Raw genomic sequence first — 13970 nt, 5'->3', positions numbered from 1 at the left:
ATTTGGAAATAATTTGGTGTTTTTTTAAACGATTACGAATTTACTGTTTTCACTGTAGAATGACTAGTCCGTTTTTATACAACCGCAAACAACTATTTATTGCCACCTGACCTCACCGCTCGATACCAACGAAGCCACGGGCTAGGATGAAATTCTCCGCCGAATCGTCCCGGCTCGCCTGTGGCTTCACTCGCTTCACTGTTTTGTAGTACTCCAGTATGCTTTTCTCCAGCTTGGGCACGTCCCCGTTATCCCACACCTTCATTAGCAGGGACGCGTTCGGCGTGGACATTAGGATCGCAAACCGCAGCACGGCGTAGCAAAGGGTCGTTATGTTTTCCTGGTCAAGCGCTCGTATGCCGGACGCGTTCGGTGCCATGTCGGAGAGGACACAGTCGACCCGTCGTTCGCCGAGACTGGCCCTTATCTTGTCCTGCGTTTCCTTGCGCAAAAAGTCACTATTGCCGAAAAGAATCGCATGCTACGGGAGGGAAATTGTCAGCTAGTTGTATCGTTACCTCGCTGCCGCTTTCCTTACCTCTATTGGGTATATTTGGAGCAGATCTACACCCACGACCATGCCCTTGGGCTTGCCTGGCAGTCCTCCGTCCGCGTTCGACTGCTTTACGGCAATCTGCGTCCAGGAGCCGGGCGATGCACCACAATCGATTACCGTGTAGCCCGGTTTCACGAGCCCATATTTATTATCTATCTCCAGCAGCTTGAATGCACTTCGACATCTAAGGGGAAAGCGATTGCGATTACAAACCGAGCTTCATCCGCAAAAGGCGCTGCTTTTTCCATCCACGCCGTACCTGTAGTTCATCATCTTTGCCCGTTCCACGTACGGATCGCGCAGCTGTCTGGTAAGCCATTCTTGGGAACTTTTACTTTTACCTTTCAGGTTGGTCGGCACTACCTTGGCAAACGTTTTGGCTGCGCCGCCAAATGTGCTCAGCTTTCGAAGCAACATTTTAGCCGGCGACAAGCGAGTGGGAAAACAACAACATCAACATAGTTTCCACCCCCCACCGAGAACAACCCTCAGCGAAATTTGACAGCGCGTGGGGCGAAAAGTGTGTTTACACTACATCGCTAAAGAGTTGAGTGCGGAGCGAATTCCCAGGCATCGAAATTATCCATACGAAGAAAATGTGAAAAACTGTGTCTTGGAAGATAAAAGTTAATTAATTACAGTTGGAAAGAACTATGCGCAAAATTAAAATAATGCGATAAATTATTTTACAATTATACAAAATGGGATCCATGTTTCTTCGTCCAAGCTAACTCGGTGCTTGGTAAAAGATCAGAAAATATAAACATTCCTTGCAACAGAACAACAAATCTAGTAGTGGTGGGTCATACAATTCATGTCACGATCCGACCCGGAGTCGGGTGCGAGCCAGTCGGAATCGATTCCGACCCGTCTGTGCAGCGGGTGCGCTAGGTTGGAGTCGGCGAGCAGGGGCGGATTATGCGCTAAGCAAACTAAGCGGCCGCATGGGGCCCCATGGTCTTGAGGGGCTCCAAAAATGGAACCCACACTACGCTCGCAAGTACAATTTCTACTCAATCCTTCTCTGATTGAGAACATTTCCCTACTAGACGCTTTAACCAAGCTTACATTTGTGTGACCGATTAGGGGTTCCACGCGTCTTAATCCGCCACTGTGTGCAAAAATGCATAAGCGACTCCAACCCATTGGTGCAGCGAGTTCGGGTCGAGTATTGAACCTATTGAACTCGCTGCACCAACGGGAGTGGCTTATGCTTTTTTGCACCTACCGGAATCATTGCACCTACTGATCCTATTTGTAACGTTCGACCTGCACGACTCCGGGTCGTTTACGTAGGTACGGGTTAGTGATGGGGGGGGGGGGGGAGGTCGACCCGAACCTACCGAGTCGGAGTCATCAAAATGTGAACCGGAGCGAACTGGGTCGTAATTTGATTCCAGTAGGTTCGGAAGGTTCAGTAGGTTCAGCAAAATATATGCAAGTCCGACCCGTTGGTGCAACGAGTTCATTAAGTTCATACGAGTTCAGTGGGTTCAAACGAGTTCAGTAGGCCTTAGTCGAACTCGTACGACCTTACCGAACTCGTATGAACATAACGAAATCCTTCCAACCACGGGTCCGAGTCGCATATAATGTGATATTAGTTTTAAACGCTGTGGAACACCAGTTTTGTTTCGGTTGAGGAGTTCAATATATTTGATGTATCTCTTTCGGAGTTCAGGAAGCGACTGGCGCTGTACATTTATACATGAGTTCAATTAGAGGTGCGCTCACCTCGCGTGAGTTGACAGCAACGTCAGGTTGCGTCATTGGTATTACTGACGGACATTGTATATCCCAACACCCCCGCTCAATGTTCGGAACTTACTAACCCCAAATTCGTTCGGTGTTTTTGAAAAACAGATAGAGGCAAACCTTTCGTCATTATATCAGCGATCTGATCACCAGTAGGAATATACTTTACCAATACTTGCCCTCGCTGAATTTCTTCATGCACGAATCGATGCCTTACGTCGACATGCTTTAGACGACCACTGTCTCGCTCATCCTCGACCACTCGAATGGTTGATTGATTGTCTTCGTGGTAAACAACCGGTAGCTCCGGTTCTTTCTCCAGATCCCGCAACAGCCGCACAAGCCATTTTCCATGACAAACAGCCACACTCAACGCCACTAGTTCCGCCTCGGTTGACGATAACGCAATCGTCGACTGTTTCCTTGTCAACCAGCTTACAGCTGCACTGCATACTCGGAACAGATATCCCGTCAACGAGCGTCGATCCGTCGGATCATTCGCCCAATCCGCATCAGCAAACGCCTCGATGACTGGCGCAGAATCTTTCGCACGAAAAACGAGCCCATACTCAAGCGTACCCTTGATGTATCGGAGTACTCTCTTTGCATGCTTCCAGTGTACCTCCGTAGGACAACTCTGGAACTGGCTAAGATAGCTAACGGACGCACACAAATCTGGCCTCGATGTCAACATTACGTACATAAGACAACCAATCAGCTGTCTGTATGGCTTGTCTGTACGCTCAGCATCTTCACCTTTCTTCAGCCGAAGATGACACTCCATCGGTGTTGAGACTGCCTTGCACTCATGCATATTGAAACGCAGAAGTAAATTCTCTAGAAAATTTCGCTGACTTATCCGGAGACTTTTTCCTTCCACATCGCGTTCAATCTTCATGCCAAGGAATGTTTTAACCTCTCCAATGTCTGACATTTCAAACTCTTTCGAGAGAGATTGCTTCACTGCCTTGACCGCATTAAGCTGATGACCAACAACGAGCAGATCATCCACATAAAGCACTAAGATCACTTTACTGTTCCCAGATCCCTTTATGTATAGGCACATGTCACTCACACTTCTACGAAATCCTAGTTTCTCGACATATCTGTGAAACCTTGCATTCCAAGCTCTCGAAGCTTGTTTCAACCCATACAATGATCGGTTCAACCGACACACAAGATTACTGTCAATGTCAACTCCTTCTGGTGGTGTCATGTAAATCTCTTCCTCCAAATGTCCATTGAGGAAAGCAGTTTTAACGTCCATTTGATGAACCACCATTCTTAAATCATTTGCGATGGCTAAAACTACTCTCACGGTATCCAAACGCGCTACTGGAGAATAAGTTTCAGCGTAATCGAAACCATGTTTCTGGCTGAAACCACGGGCTACTAATCGAGCTTTGAATCGATCTTCATTTTTAGATTCCCCGCGCTTTACTTTGAACACCCACTTGCAAGTGATTGGTATTCGACCATGTGGTAGCTTCTCAAGGGTCCACGTGTGATTTCTTGTAAGAGAATCCATTTCCTCGAGGATTGCAGCTTTCCATTTTTCCCAATCTGCGGACGATTTCGCTTCCGTAAGCGAAGTCGGTACATGATCCACATAGCTTGATGCATTGAATGCAAAGCCTGTGTAGTTCATGTTGTAGTCTTTATGCCATGCAGGTGTCTTCCGTTTTCGTTCACTAAGAACTTTAGGCGATTTTACTTCGAAATTATCTTCACCATCACCAATACAACTACTGAAACTTTCTTCGTAAACGTTTTCAGCCAGGGTTTTATCAGGATCGTCGGCATTTTCGATCGGTTGTTGGGAGACAACATCATCTTCAACATCACTATCACTGATAGGTCCGTCCCAAACCGTACGGATAAGAAATTCGTCACTGTTGCCGTTTGACCGCGAGGATGTTAACAATTCACTCAAATTCGAATTTTCTATAAAATCGACGTCCCGCGCAACAACGATTTTCTTCTCCTCCAAATGCCATACACGATATCCACAAGGGGCATACCCGATAAAAACACCTTTCCACGATTTTGTATCGAACTTCCTTCTTTGCTCTTTTGGTACATGCACAAACACAACACTGCCGAAGGTACGCAAATTACTTACGTTTGGTTTACGATTTTCCCAAACTTCGAATGGTGTCGTTAGATTACCCAGTGCACTAGCCGGACTGCGATTTACCAAATATGCTGCTGTTTGAACCGCAGGAGCCCAAAACTCTTTACCAACGCCACTGTCACTAATCATGGAACGAACCTTCTCTACTAATGTACGGTTCATTCTTTCACTCACACCATTCTGCTCCGGAGAATATGGAACAGTCCATTCGATTTGAATTCCCTTCACCTTGCAAAAGTTCTTGAATTCACGTCCAACGTATTCCCCGCCGTTATCACAACGTAATCGCGATATACATTGACCGAACTTAGCTGTAACAAAGGCTTCGTATTCCATGAATCGATCCAACACTTCAACCTTTGTGATCATGGGATAAACAACCGTAAAACGACTAAAATCGTCAACAAAACTAACGAAATATCGTTCACCATGAATTCCCACCTGTGGAACTGGTCCACACACATCTGAGTGTATCAGCTCGAGAATACGTTTTGATCTCCTGATTTCACTATTAGAAAACGGTTTCCGCGTCTGTTTTCCTTCGTGACACGCTTCACACACAAACTCGTTACCCGGATTCTTCACATTTGTTTCCATACCATCTACCATTCCTTTGGAGATGATATTTCTCAAATTCTTAGCACTCAAATGGCCATAGCGTCGATGCCACAGCTCTAATTCTTTAGGCACACGACCACATGAATAGAAACCCGCACTATTGTTATCAATATCTCGATAAAGCACTAGCTCGTACAATTTACCGCGGCGTTCACCTTTGGCAACGATGCCAGAATTGTTTTCTATTGTAACAATTCCATTTGCAAACAACACTTTCAATCCAGCAGTTTCCACTTTTCTCACAGACAATAAGTTCACTCGCGCTTCGGGAATGTAAAGAACGTCTTTCAATGTTATTCCCGTTGATTCTCCGTTTTCCGAAAAAGCAAACAACCTCACATCGCCATACTCCTTTGCAACAATAGTTTCGCCTTCTTTTGCTACTGATATGTGCATAGGTTGCTTCATGGGAACAAGCCTTTTGAAAAGCGACCGATCATTCGACATGTGTTCAGATGATCCTGAGTCGACAATCCAACTTGCTTCCACGAATTCCACAGCGTCGCCACCAAAGAAACACACATCACTCTTCACCAAGTGCGCATTGTTTCCTTTCAGCACTTTTTGTTTGTCTTTTTCTGGACAATCGGCAACCTTGTGCCCCTCGCGATGACAACCGAAACACTTGAACTTTATGGTTTTCTTCTTATTGTTCTTTTGCTGTTTCTTTGTACTGGTCCCTGCAAATGCAGCGTCGTCTATTCTTGTTTCACGCGTTGTACCACTTTCCTTTGAACTGTGCTTGATTTCTTCGTCAAGAAGTCTGCACTTTACAAAATCCATCGTCAAGTTTTCCTCTGGCATAGTTTCTATTGCAGTAACTACCGTCGAAAACTTTGATCCGAGCGTTAGAAGCAAATAGCATACCGTATCTATTTCTTCCAACTTTGCACCGGTGGATTTGTATTCCCTAATCAAGCGATCAAACACAAGGAAATGATCTTGTAGACCACCACTAGTGTGTCGCAACGTCAAAAGCCTTTTCTGCAAGTGAAGCCGGCTTGCAATGCTTTTACGTTCAAACACACGTTGTAACGCATTCCAAATATCTTTTGGAGTCGCCTTGTCCTGGATATACTCCAACATGTCATCACTGATTCTCGAAATCAGCAGGGATTTGCAACGACGATCTTTCTTCACGCGCGATTTGCCTTTCCCTTTCTTTGACACTGCTTCATTTGCGGCATCTTCCGTTGTTTCGTCGAAATCTACATCCGCTTCTAGTTCGATGCAGCATCGTAGCTCTTGCTCTTCCAAAAGCGTTAGCATCCGAAACTTCCACTGCGGATAATTCGACGCGTTCAACAAAGGAACACGTGCCGTTTCACTTTCACGATCCATTGTCTATATTAATCACTCAACTTAACTAGTCAGGTGCTCTGGGCCCATAACCTAATGTGATATTAGTTTTAAACGCTGTGGAACACCAGTTTTGTTTCGGTTGAGGAGTTCAATATATTTGATGTATCTCTTTCGGAGTTCAGGAAGCGACTGGCGCTGTACATTTATACATGAGTTCAATTAGAGGTGCGCTCACCTCGCGTGAGTTGACAGCAACGTCAGGTTGCGTCATTGGTATTACTGACGGACATTGTATATCCCAACAGCATATGCTATGCTGAACCTACTGATCCTACCGAACTCGTTGTACCCACGGATCGGAATCGATTCCGGTCTAGCTGCACCCGACCTCGGTTCTATCCGTTTGTGGAGTCGTATGACCCATCACTAGTTCAGGTCGACCCGCCCATCACTAAAATCTACACATCGAAGTGTCAGCCAACAAAACAGCAAACCAACTCATACCGTTTGATTCTCCCGTGCTGGTGGGTGCGTTGGGCACAGCCAGACGAAAGCCCTTAAAGACGCAGTTATTCCGTGAACATGAATAAACACCCTCCGGAATCGTCGCGAGTGTAGTCCGACCGTTTCACATAGGTGTGCGGGCTTGTGAAAGTATGGAACAACGAATACAAAGTGTTGTGTTGTGTGCGGGATGATGCAATGTGCGCGAATACAAGCCGTCCGATACAAACAACGCAGGCCACTATGATTCGCGAAAATTCTATTGTGCATGTTTTGACGTGAAAGTGGTTTGTTGCATTGCGCACTGTGCTGCCCCGGGAATGTGTGTGAATGTGGGACAAAAGGCCAGCTAGCCCCCCATGTAACGCCGCCCTTGAAACATTTCCTCGAAAACAATGGAAGAACGAGTGCTTTGCCTCTAGACTGGAGAGAGTGTTATTATTTAGACCAACTTTATTTTCCTGCTGCCTACGCAAAGGCAAAACAAAACTGACTTCATTTCTCCACCGTGCGAACGCAGTGGAAACATTGGCAAAGAAAACTGTAAAAGCAAAGGTCGCTGTAAAGCGTCCAATTTATTAGTAGAATCTAGAAAACCAAGTGCTTACAATACGATAAACGACAGCGGCAGAGCGAGAAAACAACATGTACGGGAAGGTGCAAGTGTGTGTGTTGCTTCTGCTGGTGGCGGCTGGTGGATCCACGGCGGAAGAAAAAATTGCGTCTCCCTCCTCGTTGTCTCAGCAGCAGGTAAGCGCCACCTACCCCATCTCCGGACAATCCAACAAGCCGGGTATTTCCAAGGCACACTGCTCGATGATAACGCAGACAAACCCGGCGGATTGACTGCGCTATGCCGTGCTTCTAGATTAAGAGTTGATGTTGCTGTGTTGGCACCGAAAACGCAATCTTCTATGGCGTAGTGGCTGGAGCATCATAAAGATTCGTTTTCGTACGGCGAGATGATAAAACTAGTGCCACGATTGCATAGTGCCGAATCGTGAACGCACTTTCGGATGAGTCATTTCGTTCAATCGTCGTACCGGCAACATGTAAAAGTTGAAACGTAATATCAAACTGGAAGAAGTAGTGTAATGTAGGGTAGCTGGTAGAAGTAGAAGAATTTATTCAACACGCCCCGTACGTATTTCTGTGCCACAGCTGTGTCAAGCACACTTGTACACACATATGCGCTTACCGGCATCATGGGTTTGCCGTTCAATCATGAATTTTGCCAGGATTACAAAGTTGTAGGAAAAATTGTTCTAGAAAATTACACGATAATAGTCTGTATGACGAAATTGCCAACCGCAAGTCCAACTAAATGGATTTTAAATCACTCTAAACTTCGCCCCATGCCGCAGTGCAAGCGAAATGAAGCAAAAATAACAAACGTGATGATTTTACACATGTTCAGATTAAAATCGCTGCTACGGATGAGGCGCAAGGTCAACGTGTAACTAGCCAAGTAGGCGTGTTTTCATCAAAACATTAGCATTTTCTCTTCAGTCAGCGTTCTGTTTGTGGCAAATCAGTTTTTAAAGGCACTTTTTTCTTATTTGCAGGACTGCACAGCCGTTGCGAAGGATGAAGAGACGATGCTGGTGTTTTCCACCCTCGGCGGGGGACTGACCGCGATCGATCCACTGACGGGAGAAACGCGCTGGTCCATCGCAGATGAGCCGGCGATCCGTGTGCCTGCGCCGTCCGACACGTCCGCCCACTATCTGCCCGATCCGCGCGACGGAAGCCTGTATCGCATGAATGGGCTCGAGGGTGGCCTGAAAAAGCTCCCGTACACCATCCCCCAGCTGGTGGCCAGTGCACCGTGCCGGTCAAGCGATGGCATCCTGTACTCCGGTAAGAAGAGCGACGTCTGGTTCTTGATCGATCCCAAAACAGGCCAGCGGGAGAAGGTGCTCGGGTTTGGGGGAGCGCCACCGCAAACAGCGTCCAAAGACGCCGACGGCACGGACTCGATTGGCTGGGCGACGTCCCGCGCAGTGTATCTGGGCCGTACGCAGTACACCGTCATGATGTACGACAGTCTCGCTACCGATCGGAACAGCAAGCCGTGGAATGTGACGTTTTTTGACTATTCGGCTCATTCGATGGCCCCGGAGCTGACCAAAGAGTACGGTGAGTGGAAGTAGTGTTTGCTGAATGGAAAGTGCATACAGACGCTTTTTCGGTAAGGTTCTCGAAAGCGAACAAAGTTCCGATGCCATTATCGACCGATAACGCCTGTTCCGGCATCTAAAACACAAGCGCGTTCGGTTCGCGCTGCTCCTACCTGCCATCTTATCAGGCTGTGTTCTCGAATTTTGTGTTTTTATTGTACTGTACGGGGGATTTTTCAAGGCGCAAAGTGTAAACCACCCCGAGCATAAGCCACGCGTCAATAATGGGCAATGTGGGGTGGAATTATGCCAGCATTATCGGGGCATCGTGGCATACGCCGATGAAATGTGCGTTAGAAATGTCTCGAAGCACGACGATCGCTGGTGTTTGTGTCGCTGTTTCGATAGTCGCTCATTTAACGGATGGAAGCATTTACTTTTGTTCTACTTTTATCACTTTTACTTGCACGAAATGGAGGTTCTCTGTTTGGCCGGCGCAGCAAATGGCGTTTATCAATTACTTATAACGGTAGGGGTGGATATATTCCCATAATGAATTTTGAATTGCTTTATTATCGATCTTTTGGGGCGTAAACACAGATGTACTATTGCTCACAATGGAGTGGCTTATCGAAAAGAAACCATTTTTTCATCGGGGTTTTTTTTGTTGTAATAATATGTTTCTGAATAATTTTCATAATATTACAAAACCAAATTAAATGAATCAGGCAACATTTAAACTCCTAATTGTTGGTTTACTAATTATAGTTATTTGAATATGAAAAAAAAAGTTCAAAATATACGGCTCAGTGGTACATACATTGAATAAACTGAAAACTGAGCTAATTTGTTTTCTCAATCCCTTTACAGAGTTCCTACACCTTACTAGCAGCTCGTCCGGGTTGACGGCCACGTTTGAGCAGAACAAAGGGACACCGATGTGGCAGAAGGATCTTTCCAGCCCAGTGGTAGCAGTTTTTTTGCTCGGTTCGGAGGGACTGCTGAGCGTGCCGTTTCAGACCGTGTCCGACGAGGTGCTGCAGGAGATAAATGAAAGAGCCGAGAGCGGCAATTTTGACGACATGAAACTATTGTAAGTGTTGCTGGACACGTTGCAGCGTATAACAAAGCTCGTTTGGTATAATTTAGCTCCATCTTTTTAGTGAAACCGTGTACATTGGCGAAGCTGGCAACAATTTGTATGCCATACCGTCGCTGGTAGACAAAAACACCGCCACACTGCCCTCGGAACCGTCGATCAATTTGTTGGGTGGTCCGCTAAAGAGACGTCCGGCATCGTCACCCTCGTCGTCTGCTGCATTGAGTGAAAACAATCAAGATGATGGGCCTGGGCGAGGGCTCATTTCGAAAGCCAGTCGCCTTGGAGGGAAGAATGAAAACATTATAATACTGGGCCACTACCAGACGCCAAAGACGGACGATAGCATAAAGCTGGATATCGCGCCAAGTGGTCCAGCCTCGATGGGGAAAGGTTTGTGGAAGCATCACGAACTATCCACCATGCTGGTCGGTGGACCGCCGGGAGTAGCTTTACCCAAGCTGAAAACACCCAAACGCCCCCAAAGTACTATCGGCGTACCGACGGACGACGACGACGACGACGGAGAGCATGAGCTCGAATATGGAGAAACGAACGAAACGAACTCGATGAAGCTGCAGGGCAGCACAGACTTTATAAGAGCGTTGTTCAGCCGGCTCTACATGGACACCAAACTGTGGCTCGACGCACAGCCGAACAAGCTGCCCACGATTCTGCTCATCACGCTGTTCGGCTTGGTTGTCTTCGGCTTTTACTATATCAATCTTCAGATGAAAGCGCTGAAGGAGCAGAGCCAGCAAGGTTCGCAAACGAGCAACTCGAACAGAAGTTCGGGCGGGAGTGGAGGAAGCGGCAGCGGCACCTATAGCGAGCCGATGGATTTCGGCGACGGCGAGATGCGCGTGGGCAAGATCAACTTCAACACGCAGAATGTGCTGGGGAAGGGCTGCGAAGGAACGTTCGTGTTTCGGGGGATGTTCGAGAAGCGCGAGGTGGCGGTGAAGCGCATCCTGCCCGGCTGTTTCACCCTGGCGGACCGTGAAGTGACGCTGTTGCGCGAGAGCGATGCGCATGAGAATGTGGTGCGGTACTTCTGCACCGAGCAGGATCGCCAGTTCCGGTACATCGCGGTGGAGCTGTGTGCGGCGACGCTGCAAGACTACGTGGACGGTAAGGGCACCTCGACGGTGGTCGCCGCCAACACGGTAACGGTGGGGCTGCTGCGCAAGAAAATATCCGCCCTAGACATCCTCAGGCAGGCGACGAGCGGGCTGATGCATCTGCATTCGCTCAGCATTGTGCACCGGGACATTAAGCCGCAGAACATTCTGCTCTCGCTGCCCGACAACAGGCAGCGCGTCCGGGCGATGATATCCGACTTTGGTCTGTGCAAAAAGCTCAACTACGGCAAGGCGAGCTTCTCCCGCCGGTCCGGTGTGACCGGTACGGACGGTTGGATTGCGCCGGAAATGCAGCGTGGCCAGCGGGCGACCACCTCGGTGGACATCTTTTCGCTCGGCTGCGTTTTCTACTACGTGCTATCGGACGGATTTCATCCCTTTGGCGACAATCTGAAGCGGCAGGCAAACATCCTGTCCGACGAGTTCGATCTCGGCATGCTGCGGAGAGAAAACTCGCAACCCGACTGCCGCACGATACTGGCCGAAGAGCTGGTTACCGATATGATACGGTCGGAACCGGGCAAGCGACCCTCCGCCAAAGCCGTCTCCAGGCATCCGCTGTTCTGGAACAACGGCCGAATACTCGCGTTCCTGCAAGACGTCAGCGACCGGGTAGAAAAGCTGGAAGTGATGACCGAACCGCTGCGATCGCTGGAGAAAAACGCGCGCTTTGTAGTGCGTGAGGACTGGAGCCGATATCTGGATGCCGAAATTACAGCCGATTTAAGAAAGTTTCGTGGCTACCAGGGGTACAGCGTGCGGGATCTTTTGCGTGCACTAAGGAATAAGGTACGTAACGAGGGAATTGTGTATTATAGAAAAAATCGCTCAACTTTTATTTATTCTTTCCCACTTTTGTAGAAACATCACTATCACGAGCTAACCCCGTCCATGCAAAGTGCGCTCGGAACGATACCGCACCAATTCACCCAGTACTGGATCAGTCGGTTTCCTCGCCTGCTCTCTCATAGCTACCATGCGCTGGCGGACTGCTCGCGGGAACCAATCTTTAGGCCCTACTACAACGAGGATGAAGAAACGGAGAATGCGAGTGGCGCTGTCCCTTCCCTGTCCAGCGGGTACAAGTTTACCAAACCGATCTATTTCAAGGAGGAAAACAACGACAATTACGAGCTAATCCGATACTACGAAAATGCTCAGCAGATGAAAAATGCCACGAAAAGTCCAAAGCGACGGCCGCCTGCCGGCGCGGACGGCAGTGGACAGGATGGAGCCACATCGGAACGAAAGCCGGCAATGGGGGCAGGTCCCAATAAGCGAGGTACGTATAATTTCGGAAAAGCCACTGCCGTTGGCTTCATTACGCGCCAGCAAATGCGCGAGCCTGTAGAGCCCGGGTCAGCGGGCACGGACGATCAGCAGCGATCTTTAACGGTAGCAAATGGTAACACTAGTGAAGTAAGAGAATCGATGAACGCAGAAGGTAGTGCTGCTAATCAGAGAAGAAGATACACGCCCACTGGGGGTGATAATCAAACTGGTAACCAGAATAACACAATGAAACGGCGAGAGGTGCAAGCGAAGGTGACGTGGAACTTAGATTCCATGGTGACGCAGAAGGAGCATAGGGATGAGTAAGTAGTTACGTTTTTTCATTTATTCATACCTTTTTCACCTGTAGATGGGGAAAATGTGACCATTTTTAGCTTTATGCGATTGCGATGCGATTCTAGCACCGATTTTGTCTACATGATGTGGATGAATGCAAAAAGCGTTTCGAAGCAGGATGCTGCAGTGCAGCATTATTATCGCAACATTTACTTTTTTAACACCTTCCTCTGTGTTGTCTATATAGTGAGGCGAGCAGTGATGCACTTTATCTTTATTTGATCTTCTTGTTTGATATTTACTGCGAACGCAACGTTAAGATTGCGTTATAGTTTCCCCCATCTGTACCGGTTTAGTCTTTAGTCACATTGATCTATAAGCACACGTGTTTAATCTTTAAACAAATTTTACAAACACACTGCAACATCCTTCATAATCACGTTTTATTGAGGCAATTGATTGTGCCTACATATTGTGATAAGAAGTGAACAACGATGGATGAATCGCTCATTTCATGATGCTGATGAGATACCCGGTGCAGGGTAACCGTTTGATTTGTGCTGCCTGTTCGCTATTAAGCGATTTTAGAAGCTCAACATTGAGAAACTAACCTTCAAACCAAGATCCCCGGACGATGTTTCGGAAGGGAGTGATGCAATCTAAATCGTACACTTAAGTCAAAAACACATTGCGACTTTGTCTGTGATATCGTGTGGTAGCGTTTAATTAAGTAAGTTGATATAACAATGCACTTGTGCGTCACCCAACATGTCGATAGTGATAATTTTGTACTGACTAAGAGAAAGAGAGAGAGAGGACACGATTAGTGCACTAAATAGGAAAATATACAACACATGTCGCCGATTGGAACATCAAGCTAATCTTAAACAAAGTAAGGGTAGGATAATTTGCAGCAGGAATGGGGAGGATACTGCTGTAATGTCGCCAAAATAAACAAAAAAAACTGAAAAGTTGTGCGAAAAGTGAACGACATTCGGTTATTTCACAAAGTGTAAAATAATAAAGCATTTAGATTGGGGTAACTTAAACAAAATTGCTATTGCCGTTTGAAAAGTAATGTAATTGATTTTGGAGTAACGTGAAGAACAAACATTTATTCGACCAGAAAGGAAAGAAATTATGGCAAATAGTTAAAATGTTTGTTTTATAA

At 47.1% G+C, this 13970-nt stretch overlaps 2 protein-coding genes across 2 annotated transcripts; one reads left to right on the top strand and one right to left on the bottom strand.

Annotated features, from left to right (window-relative positions):
• Positions 1–5: 5 nt before the first annotated feature.
• Positions 6–1043, bottom strand: LOC120952423 (rRNA methyltransferase 2, mitochondrial). Its single transcript, XM_040371743.2, has 3 exons — positions 816–1043; positions 539–740; positions 6–481 (listed from the first exon to the last, which is right to left on the bottom strand). The coding sequence occupies exons 1-3, from the start codon at positions 971–973 to the stop codon at positions 113–115; spliced, it is 729 nt and encodes a 242-aa protein (XP_040227677.2). The 5' UTR covers positions 974–1043; the 3' UTR covers positions 6–112.
• Positions 1044–6845: 5802 nt separating this feature from the next.
• On the top strand, positions 6846–13882 carry LOC120947230 (serine/threonine-protein kinase/endoribonuclease IRE1). Its single transcript, XM_040362383.2, has 5 exons — positions 6846–7619; positions 8435–9008; positions 9860–10082; positions 10153–12019; positions 12092–13882. Exons 1-5 carry the CDS (start codon positions 7515–7517, stop codon positions 12827–12829), a joined length of 3507 nt encoding a protein of 1168 aa, XP_040218317.2. The 5' UTR covers positions 6846–7514; the 3' UTR covers positions 12830–13882.
• The last annotated feature ends 88 nt before the right edge of the window (positions 13883–13970 follow it).

The sequence above is a fragment of the Anopheles coluzzii genome, chromosome 2, assembly GCF_943734685.1.
Source record: "Anopheles coluzzii chromosome 2, AcolN3, whole genome shotgun sequence".
NCBI lineage: Eukaryota > Metazoa > Arthropoda > Insecta > Diptera > Culicidae > Anopheles > Anopheles coluzzii.
The sequence above is the reverse complement of the archived record's forward strand: the minus strand, read 5'-3'. Positions and strand labels throughout refer to the sequence as shown.